This window comes from Echinops telfairi, unplaced genomic scaffold (assembly GCF_000313985.2).
Source record: "Echinops telfairi isolate 266 unplaced genomic scaffold, ASM31398v2 ScPeMD7_7469;HRSCAF=8507_1, whole genome shotgun sequence".
Lineage (NCBI taxonomy): Eukaryota > Metazoa > Chordata > Mammalia > Afrosoricida > Tenrecidae > Echinops > Echinops telfairi.
In genome coordinates this window covers 81,157,725-81,177,134 of record NW_022111373.1, presented here as the reverse complement: position 1 = coordinate 81,177,134, position 19,410 = coordinate 81,157,725, and the positions used below count along the sequence as shown (strand labels likewise).

The following is a 19,410-nucleotide window of genomic DNA, read 5'->3' as shown; positions in this document are numbered from 1 at the left end:
CAAGGGCTCAAGTAGAAAGAAAATGTTTTGAAAATGATGATGGCAACATATGTACAAATGTGCTTGACACCTCAGATGTATGTACAGTTTGCACTAAGAGCTGTAAGAGCTGTAAGAGCCCCCAATAAAATGATTTAATAAAGAAAAGAAATTTGGCTGTGGGTAAGTTGAATGAATGATCTGAGAAACATGTTGTGTTTTGGACTAAACCTTACAGTAGATTTCTCTGATACCAAGTTCTCTGGAGATCTTAGATCATGCACCTCTAATCGAATCGTGCTTTTTCATAGGAGGTGGTGAGAGAGCCCGAACCCTGCACCTATCAAGAGGAAAACTGTTACCCAGACAAAGGGTCGACAATCTTATAGACCCAGGGTTGGTATCTACCTGTGTGCTCACACTGTTCTCATTGGATGAATTCAAACAGATTCTTTTTTTCCCACAATAGTTTAATTGGCATGTAGTTTACATATCATACAATTCAATAGTTGCGTTCAATCATATCAAGGAGAATTGTATAATCATCACCACATCAATTTTAGAGCATTCCAGCCCCCGCCCCCCCAGCCCCATGGTTACATTGCCTTTAAGATGAGTTATGCAATTACAATCTGTTCTGATGCTCCTTCTCCACTCCCGCCTTCATTACTTACTCCCCAAATACCCTTCCCCTGCCTGTCCCCCACCACCCACCCCTGTATTTCCCCCTATACCCCCTTGCATCAGTTATTATCATTCTGCATCCACTCCTCCTGTGCTTCACAGCTGGGAGACTCAACAGAAAACAATTAAAAACAAAATCAGACTAAGGTGGTAAGGCAAAATCATAATTATGCAAAGACAAAAATACAAATAATTCATAAGAAGTAAAAGACCCCCATCAGCATTCAAAAATCCAAGGAAGATGTTTCTGTCATTGAACCAGTGTCGGAGCCTGCCAACGAGTTGAAGGGTCCTGAAAGGGGGAGTGAGGATTAAGGAAAAAAAGAGAGAAAGTATTGGGAGGGCAACAGTGAATACTGAAGCCCCGAGTTTATTCTACACCTTCCTTTTATACATGCAGAAACAACCCGGGGTTATAGTTTTCTCATTGTTAAGCAAGCACATTGGATACACATCAGCAACTCTTATGTTTTCCAAACCAAGCATCCTTGAGAAAATCAACCATCCTGATTTCCCAGAACTCGCATACGTCCTTGTTCTTTTTCTTAGTCTCAATGTCAAGCTGCAGAAGCAAACAGCAGATACTGACACCTGGGTCATGAGACTTCTCGGCCGGTTCAAGGCTGAGTCTTAATGGCCTTCAACAAACCCGTAAGAGATACTTGCACCCACAACAACTTCAGGGTGTGTCTGTAGGGTGGCAACTGGCCAAGTGTCTAGTTCGATCCGGCATAATCCAGATTACAATGGTCGCTGCTGATAGGAAGGCTGTTCAAGACTCTTGCCTGTGGTAAGAGAGGATCTGCCAGCGACTCAGCCTGACTAGATTCCCTGCAGGTGGGTTTGGGCTCCCGCCGTCCCCTAGTCCTCCACAAATTGGGAGTTCACGATTTTAGCTCTGATGCTTTTCCCCTCACCATATTCATATTTTGTCATTGTCATCTGTGGATCCCATGAGCTGGTGTGCTTCTTCCGCCGTGTGGACTTAGCTGGCAGCTTGTTTGAATACAGGCCTTTAAGATCCCAGACACTATTCCGATTTATAGCTGGACACCATCTGCTTTCTTGACCATGCTTAGCTGTAGCACCCTTGTCTTCAGCGATCCTTTCATGAAGGTGAGTATCGAGCAGGGCCATGATGTAATAACTAATTTTTAAGTTAGAGCTAGGAGTTAGTTCAGATTCAAATTCTTATGGTCATGATAGAAATAAACATTTTAAATTCTGAAAGTATTAGCACACTCTAAGAAATAAAGTCCCTTGTCTCATCCCACTACCCTGACATAAATGTTCTGTCACTCATTCGACAGCAAGTGTTTTTTGAAAGCCTACTCAGTGTTAGACATTGTTTGCGGTGCTAGTGACACACCAAGGAACAAAGTAGACAAAGATTCTTGCCCTACTTGGGTTTGCATTGTAGCAGGGGGAGATAGAAAAGAAACAAAGTGCAATACATAAATTCTAGTGTCTGATAAATGGCATGGGGAACAGTAGACCAGGGTAAGAGGGAAAAAGGGTTGGGACCTTGTTGACGTACATGGGGTGATCAGCATAGGCCTCATTGATTTAGTGACATTTGAGCAAAGACTTGAAGGTGGGGAGAGAGGGAACTCTACAAATATTTGGGGGAAGTATTAAGGCAGAGAAAACCTAGGGGGAAATTCAAGGAGCTGCCAGGAGGCCAGAGTGACTCCAAAAAAGGGGTGAAGAGAGAGTAATAGGTGGTGTGGGATTGTGTAACATCTTGTTGGCTGCCCTAAGAGTTTGGGCTCCTTCCTTGAGAGATAAGGGAAATATGCCAGGGTCTCAAGCAGAAGTCTGTTATGGTTTATCTGACTTCACGTTTTTCTGCCTGCTGCGTTTGAGTAGGTGTATTAGTCTGGGTACTTTGGAGAAACAAATCCACAGCAGCTCATGTATAAGAGAGTTTTATGTAAAGAAAGTGTGCATCACGAAAACATCCCAACCCAATGCTGCCCAAGCCCACAAGTCCAACATTAACCCATTAACCCAACACCAGTCCACAAAGTCCTCCACCTCACAAAACAGAGGCAATGATGCCGACTGCAGGAGGAAAGCTGAGCAGTGAACGAACAAGCATCTCAGCACTAGCAGGGGTCTCCATACGGCTGCTCCAGCACCCAGGGCTGCATCGGGATAGGTCCATGTGGTTTCTCCTTGGGGATGTCTTGTAGGAAGTCAATTTTGCAAGCTGAAGCAGGGAACTGCTAAGGCAGCTGCACCCTGGTGCGACCATCACAAAGCGAGAGACCCGAGAACTAGAAAGGCGAGGCTCACCACCCATTTATCCTTCCGCCTTCAATTAGCACCAGGTGATTATCGGCCAGGCTGGCACAATTAACTAACTCAGTAGGCTAGGGCAGTAGGGATGGAGTTAAGACAGAAGACTCCTCTCTCAGTGATTCCAGGGTGAGATGAATGTGACTTAGAGGAGGATGGAAGTAGTTGGGTGGTGAAGGCAGTTAATTTTGAATTGTGCACATAGAACCAACAGGGTTTCCTGAAGAGTTGGCTGTGGGGTGAGAGAGTAGATAGAGTCCCCTAAACATTTTTCTTACGTTAAATTTTAAAATATCAATACAGGATATATTGAACATGTAGACCAACATAAAGGCAACCGCTGTACACACCTAGTGTATATCCTTTCAGACCGCTTTTGTACATGCATGCATCCTACCCTACTTGTGGGGAGTTGGTTCTAGCTCATAGCAATTCTGTTGGACAGAGTAGAACTGCCAAGTAGGATTTCCAAGGCTATGAATCTTACGGAAGCAGATGGCCAATCTTTCTCCTGTGGAGCAGTTGTTAAGTTCGAACCACCAACCTTTAGGTTAGTAGTTGCACTTCCAGGGCCCAGGTATATGTATCATGTATTCCATATGAAGAAGCTTCAAAAAGTTCATTAAACAATAGATGGAATGAAAAAGACAATGGAATTTTTCTATGAAAATTTTGAAGCCTCCAAAATATTCACATTGGTTTTTTTTTTAATTTTATAAATCCTTTTCTTAGCAGTTTAAAATTAACTCTTAGAATTTTTATAGGATTTATGTATACATATATATAATGTGAATATGTGAATCATTGCCATGTTAAAAACAACTTGGCTTTTCTAGATATGACTATTTAAATGTGATTTAAAAAACAAAAATGTCATTAGCAGTTCAAGCAGCATCCCTTTGCCCCCGACAGGTCTCCATTTCTGGAATTGTGCCAGTTTGCAGGCTACCAGTTATATGGTAAGGAGGAGGTCCCCGCTGGCGGCATCGTCGCAGGCATTGGCCGCGTGTCCGGGTGAGTACTCATCGCCTCCACCGCACACCGGCAGCCTGCATGCACTCCGCATGTTGTGTGCAGCTTGTGTGTTTGTGTTAGTTAGGCCGAGGCTTTCCACCCTGATACATATTAAACCCACCTGAAATTTTAAAAACAAAAGTTACAAAGGAAATAAAAATCCAAGGAAAACCTCTGGGCTCCAATCTAGCCCTCCCTGTTTCATCAGCTCTCTAGGGAGGGGCTTGGCTTGAGTAGCGCGGATCACTCAGTAAACAAGGTAAGTTCGGGCTTGTTATGGGGCTCTTGCTTAAATGTAGATTCGATTCAGTGTACTTGGGAGGAAAAGAGAATTCTCAGCAGGGGACTGGAATGGACTGGTTCTAAGCCTTGTTTTCAAAGGTTCTACAAAAAATTCGCTCAACCATCTCAGAGGAAACCCACTGTCTTATGGGAGGAGTTTTCAGGATGTGGTTCCCTAGACAGCAGCATCTCCTGGGAGCTTGTTAGAAATGCTCATTCTCAGACCTTTTTCAGAAGTACTAAATCAGACACCTGTCAGCTATATTTTGATAGGCCTGTCTAGTGTTCCTGTATTCTCATAGGCCCTCCTGGTGCTCAAAAGCTAAGTGTGAGAATGACTGGAGACTTAGGAAAGCTAGATGGCTAGATGTTAGATGTATTGAGACATGGACACACAGAAGAAATACAGAGTTAGGGCCCTTTGAGCCTCTGGTCCCAGCACTGTCACCTGATCAATACATAACCTTGCTTTGTATGTTTGTGTTTAAGGACACCTTATTTACTACACATTTTGCTGATTCATTAGCATCGACCGCAAGGCCAACAGCACTGTAACTCATCCTGTGTTGTAGGGTACAAAGGAGACCTCAGATTTCAGGTACACTTTAAGTAGAACATGTATTAAGGCTGGAGCAGGACAGAGACAAGACAAAGGTCATGACACATCATCCAGATGAGGGAGAGCATTAGCATATTGATGATTATAATGATCAAGGTGATTATAATGGTGTCTAAAGGTGGAGATTTAAGTAGGACATGGGAGGACAAAGGAAACTCACAGAATCATGATTGGCAGCAGATCAATACATCACAGTTGCAGGTGAGACTATAGAGAATGGGAATGGGGCCATGATTGGGACACAACATTCGGCTAGGCAGAAGTGCTTATAAGATTGGTTCAGGGCCTCAGGGCATGACTCATGACTGGGCAATCCCTGGTATAGCATCTCCTTCAAAGATACCCCCAGGCAAGCCCCTAAAGGAGATCGCTTTTCCCTGGGCTGGCTAGTGGGGTGGTGGTACCCTCTGTCTGAGGGTAAGCTTGTCCACATCCCTGTTAGTGGCCAGAAGGATTTCAATGGAGGGTTAATCCATGGGGGACTCTGCAAATGGATTTTGGGCTTTCGCTGTCATTTCCATAGCCTTCTGCAAACCCAGTGCACACAATTTAAGTTCTAATACACCTGAAAGAAGCTACCTAATATATATTCATCCCCCTCCCACCGCCCCACCTGCGGTGAGGCACCTCACAGCCTTCTGGCACTGAGGAGCACTAGACAAGCATGTCAATACCGGAAGTGCTTTAAAATGGCCTGTAGGCTATTTTATTCCGGGCACTCAGTAGACCAAGAAAAGGATACTTGTTTATAACTTGAGAACTGAAACAAGAACCCAGAGAGGTAAAGTAGAGAACACTTAAGACATCAGAACAAAGCACAAGCCAGAAAATAAAGGCTTTAAAATAAAAAAGCATAAGTAAGAAATTTGTAATTATCCTTTCTTACATGTTTGGTGGGGAGAGAAATGGGGTGGGGGAGGACAAGGACTTATTCAAAGTGTCCACAGCCATTACGACTGGGGATATAATGAAGAGAAAATGCCCTTCTGCTAAAGGGGCGCCGATGGCACTCAGACATCAGCATTAGACTGCTAACCGCAAGGTGGGCAAACCCACCAGTCACTTGGAAGGAGAAAGATGAAACTATTTGCTCCTGTAAAGATTTATAGCCTCAGAAACCATATAAAGCAGTGGTTCTCAACCTTCTTAAGGCTGCAACCCTTTAATACAGTTCCTCATGTTGTGGTGACCCCCCCAACCGTAAAATTATTTTCGTTGCTACTTCATAACTGTCTATTAGTTCTGTGTAGCCATTGCAATGTATGGTTAGTGGGTTTTTAGAGGACGTTAACAAGTTGTAATGCCAGTGAGAAATGTTCAGGGTTGAGTCGTTTATTGGGACATGTCACAACGTTCTTTTAGGTTTGCTGATAAGTACCCAAAGGGGCACACATACCACTCCTCTGTGAACCTCCCCCTGAAGGCATTCAGCTCAGGCTCTGTGGGTCAAGAAACCCAGCTCCTCTCAATTAAGTGCCCTGAGGCACCCCCAAAGGCACTGAGTTCCACTTCCTTGGGTCAGCAAGCCCACCTTCCCCAATTTAGCGTTCACCCCATTCCACAAGCCCGCCTCCTGCACATCCCTGAGCTGTGTGGGTTGGGAAGTCCATCACGCTCCTCCTTGCTCTGCTTCCTGGTTCTGCTGCTCTTCCTCTGATGTGATAGCTGTGTTCTGGACCCAGGAGGGTCACTGTGCAGGGAACTCAGGTTCTGAGGACTTGCTCCATTCCTGGCTCCGGCTGGCCGTGAGATCCCTGCTCCATTTCTCAGAGGGCTCATTTGATATACAGCCGAGTGGCATTCCAGTGAATCCTGTTCACTGTAACTCAGAGGTGACTCCTAGATCTCTTTCCCCACCTTACGGGACCCATGTAGGGAAAGGCCATTTGTTGGGAAGTTAAGAGACGTTGGCCAGAAGAGCCACATTAAATCATTCATTGCCTCTGCACTCAGCTTATAAGGTGTCCAACTTGGAAGAAAACAATTGCATTTGGGAATTATACAGGCTCAGGACTTGCTGAAAGTAGTTTAAGAGAAAATGGAATTTATTGACTTCCTTAACTGAGAAGTGCGGACCTAGGTTGGTCAGGAAGGCAACAGTATCATCAGGCCACAAGCTGTTTGTGCTCCTGCTCTGCGCCTTCTGCTTTGGCTTTGTTCCCAGGTGGACTGCAGACACCCAGGCAAGCACGCCTCCAGGCAGCTGCAGTGGGGAGAGAAGCCCAAGTGGTTAAGCTTGGATGGAGCCCGCCCGCCTCCTTCTCTCAGCCAGCATGCGCATGTTGAGTCAAAGGGTGCAGAGTTGCACTCCGGGTCAACTTCATTGAGCCGCTGGGCTTTCTGATAAGACAAGGCCCTTTCTGAAAGAAAGAAGAAAGAAGAAGAGTTCTGTTGCCAGAGTTACGGATGTTGGGCTGATAAAACCGACAGACATCAAATACTGTGCTTTTTGTGGACCCATTCTATATCCCATTCTGTAACCTATTTGTGACCTTTTACTAGACAGGCAAAAATGGGCATGCCCTTGGCCAAAGTCACCTATCTAGCAATTAGTAGAACCAGAATTTCAGTCTCCTTTTGGCTGATGTCACAGCCTGGCCTCTTTCTGGTACAAGAATTTGTTAAACTTTCCCAGTCAGCGCCCCCAGTGGCGGAGGGGTGTGAGCACACACCCTGGAGTCCTGGCTTCTGGTCCAGCAACCTTTGAGGTCTCGTTTGTTCTTATTAAATCCTACAAGTTAGCATTACACGCCATAAATGTTCAGCTAGAAAGGGTTCTGTGAGACTTAGTGAGTGAAATGGAGGAGCTGAGCCCTGCTGGCCACATAGAAGCCCAGCATCAGCCTAGGCTGCATGTTTAAGTTACCGCTCTCCACATTTTTTAAAAACAGGAACTTGTAAGTTACTGTCCTAGAAGTCTTTGGGCTTACTTTATTTTTGTTATTCAGAATATACACAGCAAAACCGACATCCACTCAGCAGTCCCTACACGACAATTCAGTGACATTGTCGGTTATAGACTTTGAGCTGTGTGACTACTATCCTCATCCTCCTCTTCCAAGTCCTTCCTCCCCTGTTAATGCCGACTCATGGCCTGCTAAGTTTCCTCCCTGAGCTTCTGAATTACCTTTGTCAGTCTGACCCACTATAAAACCAAAATTCGACCTTGGCCGTCGAGTTGATTCCAGTCCATAACGACGTTACCGAGCACAGTGTTCCCTCTGCCCCCCAGCAGGGCTCCTGGGTCCAGTGCAGGCACTCCGCACAGGAGTGTAAGGCAGTGCTCAAGGGAGACAGTCTGTCCTAGTTAAGCTCAATCACTGTTGATTTTAAGAAGACTTGATTAGATATTTTTTGGGTAAGGTTTAAAGATGATCACAGGGCAATTTCATTCAGGGATTTGTCCACCGTCAGCAAATCCGGCAAGTCTGGATTCTGTGAGGATGTAAAATACTCTGTTCTGCTAGATTCTAGATTCTAATCTAGATTCTAATCTAGACAACCACATCTCTCTCTGGCAAAATTGACATTATGAGACAGTTGGGGATTAGGGGTGTCCCTCCACCCTGTGGCTTGCCATTCATTGAGCACCTCTAGTGGCCAGGGTCTCTGGTATATCATTTGGGTGGCCTGTGGACAGTGTAGATCTGGCCATGGCCCCGAGTAGAGCCAGACCATTGGAGGTGCTGTCTGAGAGCCTTTTTAGAACTATTGTAAATGAAAACTGTTGTATAACAAGATAGTCTTTGTTAATAACAACAATAAGAATGATAAATGAGGGGTAGGTGTAAAATCTTTGATTAAAATATTAAGTAGTGGTAGCACCTTCCTGTTCTCGTCTCAGGCAAGGAGACAGGTGTTCCTGGAGACAGTCAGTCACACAGTAGGATTGATGACTTAAAAATCATGTGTGAGTATGCAAATTTGTTCTAAGCGATCATTCTGTATTATGTAAATATATATGTGTTTAAGGCCTGTTTTTGTAACATAAAATGGTCTTCTAATATGTATCATGAGTGATATGTGCTAGATTTGAAGGATATGTGCTGGAATTTGGAGAGTCTCAGAGTAGGATGTAATTGGCTTTTAATTTTTAAAAAACTTTTATTAGCTTTTATTTTTAGCTTAATTTACTCTTGAGCTATATGGCTTTGCTTCTTCAGTTTATTCTGGGAGATCTTTTTCTCTGTGTAACCTTCTCTTCTGGTTTAGGAATAACATGTTCCGTTTCAGTCAGGATCATTTCGGTGTGGTGGGGGGAGCTTATGGATGGATTGATCCGACCCTGAGCTCTGTAAAGTCGGGCGGCACATTGTGGGGTTTTGTTCACCTGGATGTGTTCTGTGACCAGGAATCCACAGCTAGGCCCTTAATTTCAGCGTTATTCATTGTCTGCGCTTTTTAAGCACTCTTTTTGGGCCACAACCCCCCTGTTTGACGTGGGCACACCGACCAACATAACAACACACCGCCTCGGCAAAGGGACATCTTTCAAATACTTGGTGGCTTTCTGGACAGGCATCCCCTTGATGGCCTGGGCAGTTTCATGGGTGTTTCAAATGGACCTAATGACTGGACATCTTGATGTGCATGATTGTGGGGTTTTCTGGTTCAAGTGAGTAGCAAACCATTTTAGCAGATCACCAATGGCCATTACAGGAACAGGTGGTTTTTAATTTTGAAGAGATCTCTTACATTCTCTTTCCAATGAAATTATTGCCTTTCAGAGTAGAATGCATGATTGTTGCCAATGATGCCACTGTGAAGGGCGGCACCTACTATCCAGTGACGGTGAAAAAACATCTCCGGGCACAAGAAGTTGCGATGCAAAACCAGCTCACATGCATCTACTTGGGTAAGTCACAGGAGTTGTAGAACCAGCCACTCTTAGCCAGTATCATGGAGACTGTGCAGAAGGCTATATGTGTGACATTGCCAAGGGGTATTAAAAAAAAGCCCGAAACCCCTGTTCATTTCTCTCATAATTTTAAAGGAAATGCATGTTCTTTGCTTAAATCAGGAGGTAGTGGCAAGGGTCATAAATAAAACTACTCAATAATTTCATTCAGGAATGATTCTTGGTTTAGGCTGGGTTGACTAGAGAAACAAATCCAGTGACACTCATATATGTGCCAGAAGGAGCTTTATATCAGGAATCACTTATATATCAAGAGAACTTCCCAGCCCAGTCCAACTCCAGTCCATAAATCCAATATTGGTCCACAAGTCCCTCTTCAGACTCACGCAGCCACAAGCGGTGATGCAGAAGGCAGGAAGATCGTGGTTTGGTGGGTGTGAAGTCATGTGGATCCAGTGGCAGTGTCTCTGGTAGGTCTCAGAGTGGCTCGTCAGCAGGAAGGTGAAGGCCGAGAGAGAAGGGGACATTCCCAGGTCCTTCCTTAGGAGAAGACCATGGTCACAAGCAGTCACCATCAGGCTGTGACCTGATTGAAGGCTAAACTCCACCCCTACACTTTCGTATATCTTCAAGTTGACAGGAAATTATGTGACTACCACAATCCTTAAAAAAAAGCTGGTTCATGCAGTTTTGTTTTTTTTCTCCATAGTGTAGATTTTTCCCTTCTGGTTTTTTAAAATATAAATAACTTGGGTGTAATATCAAGTTGATTTAAGTTTAAGTAAATATAAACATATACTCAAAATAAAGGAGCATTTCTGAGTTAAGGATATTTCCAAAAGAACCTTAAAGCAGGGGTGGTAAGTTGGCAATTCCTGGATATTGGTTGAACATTAACACATGTTCATTTCTGCAAGTATTTGTATGGATATACTGACTGTGGTAGGTACATAATCTCGTGTCAGCTTGAGGATATTAAGAAAGAAGGGGTGGAGCCTAGTTTGTCAATCAGGTCACATACTGATGATGCCTCCTTGTGGGCATGGCCTTCTCATGAGGATTCTGGGAACTTCCTCTCTTTCTCCCTGGAGGTGGGCCACATACTCTTTGCTCCACCTTACTGTTGACAAGTTTCCACCACCACTGGATCCACAAGACTTTTCACCCACTGGCTTGTGATCTTCCTGCATTTGTTATCATTTTGAGTGGCTACGTGAGTCCAAAGAGGAATTTATGGACTAGTATCAGACATATGGGCTAATCTCAGACTTATAGACTTGATCAGGACTGGGCTGGGATATTTTCTCAATGTACAATTGTTCTTTGATAGAAAACTCTGTCTTAGACATATATGAGTGTCTCTAGATTTGTTTCTCTACTCAACCCAGCCTGACACACTGTCATATGGATTTTTCTTCTGGGAAAGTGATTTTAGCTGGTGAACTGCTTTTCTATATACCAAACTCCCAAAGCGTATTGCCATCAAATCAGTTCCAACTCATAGCAACCGTAGGTAGCACTTCCATGACTTTACATCTCTAAGGGAGCAGGCAGTTTCATCTTTCTCCCTCCAAGCAGCTGGCAGAGTTGAACTTCAGCCCTTGAAGTGAGCAGCCCAGTGTCCACCACACAGAGGCACCAGGGCTCCTTTTCTTACTGAGAGAAAACACCAAAGTGAGGACCTGCTGCTGCAGGTGACGGCAGGCACGGTAGGCCGTTCCATGATGAGTTTTAAAGCCGTTCTTTTACTGAGAAAGCTGGCCGGAATTTAAGGCAGGCAGGTTGTAATGTGTTCAATAACAACACACCATTAAGAGTTTCATGGTTAGGATTAGGTACTGCTTTCTTTTTAAAACATGTAATACTAGGTGAACTCAAAGCCTGTGCGTTACACACATTAGTCCATCTCATCTGAGTAGCTACTTGATCTGCACTTGACATACGAGTAAACAATCACACAGCCCTGAAACAATCACTGCATAGCCTCTGAACCCAGCTGAGGTTCTTATCCACCACTCCAACCTGCACTTAATTAAAAACAGCATGGGAAGACAGTAAGTAATGAATGCTACACATCCTTCTTTGTCTAAGTTTAGATTTTCACCTGAACTGGCTAAGAATTTACATTTATGGGCCCTTAGCTGGCCCTCAAAGAAGAGACTACCCCAACACAGTTCAAGTGGCACTTTACACAGAGGTGGGGGAGCCTAATTGGTACCTGGGAAATAGTACTCTATTTGGATAGGGGGTGGGTAGGAGGAGAAAGACTGGAGCAGCCTAGAATGCTAGGCTACTTCCGTGAACGTGACGAAGAATCGATGCTGTCACAAGGACACATCCCCTTGTTTTCTTCTTAAAGATAGCCTTCTTTTCTCATTCCCGTTCAGTTGACTCGGGAGGGGCAAACCTACCCTGGCAAGCAGACATATTTCCAGATCGGGATCACTTTGGGCGCATATTCTACAATCAAGCAATTATGTCTTCTCAAAATATCGCACAGGTAATTTGTCATTAGAGAAAGGTATTGCTCTTTTCTTTAAATGTCTTTACTAGTGAGATACTCGAACATGAATTAAAAATAAAAACCAGAATGGAATCTTTTTCCATACAAAGTGTATTAAAGGTTATCTTTGCTCAGAGTCTTTGGATAATTATGGTATTGCTCCTATAATGTAATAAGGGTTATTTATCCAAGGAAAACCAGATTTTTAAAATTAAATCATTTTATTGGGGGCTGTACAATTCTTATCACAATCCATACATACATCCATTGTGTCAAGCACTTTTGTACATTTGTTTCCCTCGTCATTCTTAAAACATTTTCTTTCTACTTGAGCCCTTGGTATCAGCTCCTCAATTTTTCCCTCCTTCCCTGCCCCCCCATGAACCCTTGATAATTTATAAATTATTATTTTGTCATATCTTATACCATCTGACGTCTCCCTTCACCCACTTCTCTGCTGTCCGTCCCCCAGGGAGGAGGCTATATGTAATTGGTTCCCCTTTCCCTCATCTTCCCTCCACCCTCCCGGTATTGCCACTCTTACCACTGGTCCTGAGGGGTTCATCTGTCCTGGATTCCCTGTGGGAAAACCAGAGTTTTAGAATTCCGTTTCTAAGATTATACTATTGAGCAATGTTTCCCAAAGTGGGGACATTGGAACAATTGAAAACCCTCAGAGAAAGGGCTGCAAAAGCAGATATCTACACTTTATCCTGGATTGTGGGCTGTAGTGCAAAGGGTTTTAATTGTGAGAGGGTCACTGAGTAGTTTTTTTTCTGAAAAGTGGTTGGTAGGCCAGATGGATTAGGGAATCTGCACTCTAGAGAGATGTGTCAATTTGAGGATTAAGAGTGAAGGGGTGGAGTCTAGCCTGTCAATAAGGTCCCAGCTTGATAACCTCATTTGGAGATGCTAAGGAGATAAATAGCTTGTGGGAGGTGGGACACACACTCACTCCCTGGGAGACATCCCTGTGGAGAAGACATATGGAGAGAAGCTGATGGAGCCAGACCTTTGGAGCCGAGAAGCCACGTGGAGACCCCTGCCAGTGCTGAGATGCTTACACCACCACCGGATCCACAAGACTATCCACCCACTGCATTTGGCATCATTGCATGTGTTTCGTGAGTCTGAAGAGGACCTTACAGATTGGTATCAGACATGTGGGCTAATATTTGACTTATGGACTTGATCTGGACTGGGCTGGGATGTTCTCTCATTATTAAATTGCTCTTATATATAAAGCTCTTTCTTATACACATACGAGTCTCTCTGTATTTGTTTCTCTAGTCTACCCAAACCAACAAACATGTACACGAAAGATCATTGCAGCACCATTTGCTTGGCAGGAGTTAAAGACCAACTTAACTGTCCTATATCTTTGTAGCTGTGAAAAGGTAAGAGGACCCCTGGTGGTGTCGTGGTTACGAGTTGGATTGCATGGTTGGCAGTTCGAAACCACCAGCAGTTCCACAGGAAAAAGGCTTTGCTTTCCTGTAGACAGTTACATTGTTGGAAACCCACAAGGGTCGCTATGAGTCAGTATTGACTGATAGCAGTGAGTGAAGGAAAAGGTAGACAGATTCCTCCTTGTAAGGGAGCTTCAACGGGTTGGTGGAAGAATGGAATCAAAAGATAAGGAATTTTTCCACAAACTTTTTCAAGCCTCCTTGAATCTTCTAGGACTTATAATGTCTTTTTACAACCAAGGAGATGAGCTATTTAAGATAGGCACTTACTTCTGCATTACCTTCTGCTGTATCTTTTCTTTCTTCAAGGTAGGTTTTAGGGCTGTGGCATCCTAGGAGCCTTGGTGACACTGTGGGTTAGGTGTTTGACTGCTAACAGCAAGGTCAGTGGTGCATACCCACCTGGAGCTTTGGGACAAACTCTGTTTAGGAGCATTTGTTGTTGCTGCTGCTCTTCAGTGTATCTCTGTATAAACAGTTCATCTAATCCAGAGATGAGAGACAGATTAGAGGTGGCATTCTGTACCAGTCCAGAGAGTGATCAGAAAAACTAAGAAGTGAGAAATGGATAACCTTGACGCCATTACAGCGGGTACCAAAAAAAACCAAACCCAGAATTGTGTGTGGCAGAGAGGAGCTTTCATATGCATTTTTCCCTCTGGGCAAGCATCAAGTCACTCGCTCTGAGTTAGTGCACCCAGTGGCATCGCCTGGGAAGGTTCTCTCTGGTCATAGTGAATTTTTCCTAAACCTCATTTTTTGTGATGGCTGATTTAAGAGAACAGTATGCAGCTGTGAAATTTTATTTCCTCTTTGGGAAAAATGCCACAGAAACTGTCTTGATGTTGAACACAGCTTACAAGGACAACATTATGGGAAAAATGCAAGTGTATGAGTGGTTTTTTCGTTTCAGAAAAGGTGAAATGTCAATTGATGATAAACAACCTTCTGGACTTCCCAAGTGGATTAAAATGTCAACTCGTGCTTGGAGTTCATTCCACCAGGTCAGACTGTCAATCAAGCTATTTAGAGGTGCTGAAAAGATGGCATAACAGTGTGTGACAAAAAGGCTGATTTATGGCACATGCGGGACTGGTTTTGCCACCACGACAATGCACCTGCTCATGCAGCCATCTCAGTGCACCAGTTTTTGGTCCAAAACAGCATGCCTCTCTTGCCCCATGCACTTTACTCACCTGACCTCGCTCTGTGTGTCTTCTTTTTGTTTCCCTGAATTAAGAGGGACATGAAAGGACAGTGATTTGAAGACGTAGAAGACGTGAAGAAAAAAACAAGGGAGGTTCTGTCAGCCATCCAAACAGATGAGTTTGAAAATATTTCCAAGAATCGAATCCCATATTTGCCAAATGTATTAAGTGTAATGGAGAGTACTTTGAAGGTGATAAGGTTGTTTTTTTAAAAAAAATTAAATACATAACTTTGAAAAAAATTCCAGTCTTGGGGTGTGTGGCAGTTACATAATCTATCAACTTGTGAAGGGGTGGAGTCTAGCATGTCAATCAGGTTGCAGCTTGATGATCTCATTGGAGGCACCAAGGAGGTAAATAGCTCACTGGAGGCCAGGCACACACTCTGCCTGTGAGCCATTCCTGCTGACAAGCCACATCGAGCTGCACTGATAGAGCCAGAGCCCTGGAGCTGGAGGAGCCATGTGGAGACCCACGTCAGCACTAAGATGCTTCCATCACCACTGGATCCACAAGACTTTTCACCCACTGGCCTGTAATCTTCCTGCATTCTGCATCATTGCATATGTTTTGTGAGTCTGAAGAGGAATTTACAGACTGGTATTGGACATATGGGCTAATATCGGATTTCTGGACTGGGCTGGGATGTTTTCTTAATATACAATTACTCTTTGCTTACACACATATGGGTGTCCCTGGATTTGTTTCTCTATTCTACTCAAACTAACGCAGGGGTACCCCCGCCTATCTCTACAGTATTTACATGAAGTCTTGCACTCTGACCATACTTCTTCTAAAATAGATGTTTGTCCTTTTAGCAGTCCATGGTGCTTTCAATATTCTATTTTCCATTATCTAATTAATTTTAAACACATTTCAGCCTGCTTATGAATCTCAATATCACTTAGAAATGAAATCACTCAGATTGATGACTGTGAGACTGTCTGATAAAAAGACTAAGGAAGAAGAACGGAATGCTCTAGATGTATTTCTTGTATGATATATACATTTCAATCTGTCCAGTTAGCACAGATAAACATGAGTACTCTAGAATCAAGCGGTGTCACTCAGTCAGTGTACTTTACTTGATAGTGCTCTTAAATTCTGAACAGCTATTAAAAGTATGCTTTGTGGGTTAAAGACAAAAAAAACATACTACATTTTTTTTTACATACATTTTTAATGGTTTTGCCCTCAAGCAATTGGAATTTGTCCCATTCCAAGTTAAATAATTCTTATCCCAGTAGACTTTTGAACTGATCGTTTTCTCTAGACTTTTTTTTCTTAATGGAAGAATCAAAGTCTACATACAACTTTTCCAAATGAGGTGTAAAATCTCTCTGCTCCCCTAAGTCCCTTCTGTAGGGGAGGCTGCTGACCTACAATATGTAATTTGCTTTTGCTGCAATGAGAACCAGTCTACGCTTGCTCAGGAAAGACCTGGAGGGTAATGAAATCTTGTCCAAAGTTTTTCTAGACTATTACTCTGTTTTCAAGCATACCACATAGCCTATTCTTCAGAATGGTTTTTGCGACGTTTGTGGAGGTGGGGACATCAGTTACACATCATGGTTAGCCTTCTTGCTGTTAATACAAGTGTTATAAACACCACGTGGCTCTTCATGCTGGCAACAAAGGTCTTTTGGTTGTCTGTACCATAAGACAGGTCCACGTTGCTGTGTCTGAGTGGACTGTAGCCCTGCACAGTGCATTCGCTGGTACTCTCTGTGCCTGATACTAGTGAGGGTCACTGTGGTGTCTCTCCTGGCCCAGGGCCCAGAATTGTGCCCCAAGGCCAGCCAGATTTGTATCTCCAAGCATGGTCAGAATGGTTTATAGTCATGCATCTTACATATCCTTGGAGTACCCTCATGTTTCAGTGCAAGGGACCCTGGTGGACGTAATGGGTTACCCACTGGGCTGCCAACCAAAAGGACAACAGTTAGAAGCCACCAGCTGCTCCAGAGGAAAAAGGCTTTCTACTCCTGTAAGGAATTCATCTTAGAAACCTATAGAGGCCATTTACTCCGTCCTGTCGGGTTGCCAGGAGTCAGAAGTGATTTGATGGCAGTGGGTTGGGTTGGGTTTTTGTTTTTTGTTTTTGATATTGAAGGATTAACGTACCCTCTTCCAATCCTTTTTTTGTTTTTTTCACACGCCCATAAGATTGTAAGCCTGCCTTTATTCCCTCCCCACCCCTATTTAGATATCAAATTTCTAAATTGCCTGTCTCTACCATCACAGTACTGAGGAGAAAGAATGTTTCTTGATGTGATGAGTTTTCATTTCTGGTTGGACTTTTGACCATCTGCATGCATAAGCAAAAGTCTAGTCTCCAGCAGGGTCAATCATCAAACCTGAAGCAATGTGCACCAGAATCCAGCGTTTTTCTCTTTATTTGGTTGGTTTCTGGTCATCACAGCCTTAGCCATGTACACCGTTACCAGCTGCAAACTTCGCCATTCACATACACCTACCTGTACTTCAGCTGGCCCCTGGGGCTAATCCATGCCCTGCCCATAGGCTCAATATTCACTCTATGCTGAGCAAACAGAGAGACTGGATTCTATGAAGAAGAATGTGGCGTCAGGATTGGAGAAAGGCTTATGAACAACATGAGATAAGCAGATGACACACCCTTACTTGATGAAAGTGAGGAGGACCTGAAGCCCTTGCTGATGAAGATCAAGGATTGCGGGATTTAGTATGGACTACAAAGACCAAAATCCTCACAACTGAACCAAGAGGTAACGTCAGCATAGCTCCAGAAAGGATTGAAGTTGTCAAGGATTTTGCTTTCTTGGATCCACAACAATGCCGATGGAAATAGCAGTCAAGAGATCAAATGATGTGTTGCGATAAGTAAATCTGCTGCACACACACACAAAAAAAGCAAGAATGTTACTTTGAGGACTAAGCTGCCCCTGACCCAAACCTTGGTATTTTCATTTGCCTTGTAGGCATGTGAAAGTTGGACGTTGAATAAAGAAGACTGAAAAATTGCTGCCTTTGAATGGTGGTGCTGGAGCAGAATATTGAAAGTACCACGGGCTGCTGAAAGGACAGACCCATCTGCCTTAGGAGAAACATGGCCAGAGTGTTCCTTAGAACGAAGGTTGTCAAGACTTCATCTCACATATTTTGGACATGTGGCCAGGAGAGACCAGTTCCTGGACAAGGACATCATGTCAGGTAGGATAGAGGGGCATCTAAGGGCAGGAACATCTTCAAGGAGATGGACGGACACAGCGGCTGCAGCAGTGGGCTCAGGCATAGGAACAGTTGTGAGGACGGGGCAGGACTGTGAAGTGTTTCTTTTCATTCTGCTGTTTGTAGGGTTGAATGGTCAGTGGTCAACAACAACAAAAAAATCTGTTTAAAATTAAAAGATCACTTTATTGAGGGCTCTTACAACTCTTATTACAATCCACACATCAATTGTATCAGGCATGTTTGTACATATGTTGCCATCGTTCTTTTCTAGACATTTACTTTCTATTGAGCCCTTGGTATTGGCTCGTCTTTTTTTTCCTTTCCCACCTCCCCCACCCTCATGGCCCCATGATCGATTATAAATTATTATTATTTCCATATCTCACACTGACCTTGCCTCCTTTCTCCCATGGTTTCTGTCCCTGGAGGGTGTGGTGTGGTTATGTGCCAATCATTGCGATCGGTCCCCCTTTCTCCCACCTCTCTCCCCCTTCCCTCTACCTTTTTGGTATCACTATTCCCCTTCCTATTCCTCGATTCCGTGTGTCGTGAGCTTTATCTCTTATCTATACCTGTGTACCTGCTCCGGTCCAGTCCAGAGTGAGAAGCAACAGTAGGATCATGACAGTGGGGGATGAGGAGGCCTCAAGGAACTGCAGATAGATTGTGTGATCCATCGGTGCTCTACTGCACCCTGGCTGACTCATCCTCTCCCTGCGACCCCTCTGTGGGGGGATGTTCCATTGTCTACACATGGGCTTTGGGTCTCTGCTCTGACCCCCCTCATTCTCAACACAGTGTTTTTGTTTGTTTGTTTGTTGTTTGTTATGAATCTTCCAATACCTGTTACCCAGTCCTGATGACACCTCATGATCACACAGGCTGGTGTGCTTCTTCCATGTGGGCTTGTTGCTTCTCTGCTAGTTGGCCGCTTATTTGACTTCAAGCCTTTAAGACCCCCCAAAGCTATATCTTTTAATAGCTGGGCACCATCTTCTTTCTTCACCACATTTGTTTAGGCACCCATTTTGTCTCCAGTGATTGTGTTGGGGGTGGGGGTGGGGTGAGCATCACACAATGCCAGTTTGTTAGAACAACGTGTTCTTGTATTGAGGGAGGGTATGAGCTGAGGCCCAAGGTCCATCCACAACCTCAGTGTATTGCCTTATAAATATATGTACATAGGCTATACAGTGAACCCTCGTTTATCGCGGTTAATCGGTTCTAGACCCTACTGTGATAAATGAAATTCCGCGAAGTAGGATTCTTTATTTGTAAAT

General features: G+C 43.9%; 1 protein-coding gene across 2 annotated transcripts in view; it reads left to right on the top strand.

Annotated features, from left to right (window-relative positions):
- The window catches only part of MCCC2 (methylcrotonyl-CoA carboxylase subunit 2), an 83,672-nt gene that overhangs the window by 12,236 nt on the left and 52,026 nt on the right, over positions 1-19,410 (top strand). For both annotated transcript variants that reach the window (XR_006679565.1, XM_004703550.2), the window contains exons 3-6: positions 291-375; positions 3,877-3,978; positions 9,607-9,734; positions 12,125-12,237. Coding sequence is in view for 1 of the 2 variants with exons in the window: in XM_004703550.2 (XP_004703607.1) it covers positions 291-375; positions 3,877-3,978; positions 9,607-9,734; positions 12,125-12,237 (428 nt within the window). In the remaining variant the exon portion in view is untranslated. The remainder of the gene's footprint in view (positions 1-290; positions 376-3,876; positions 3,979-9,606; positions 9,735-12,124; positions 12,238-19,410) is intronic.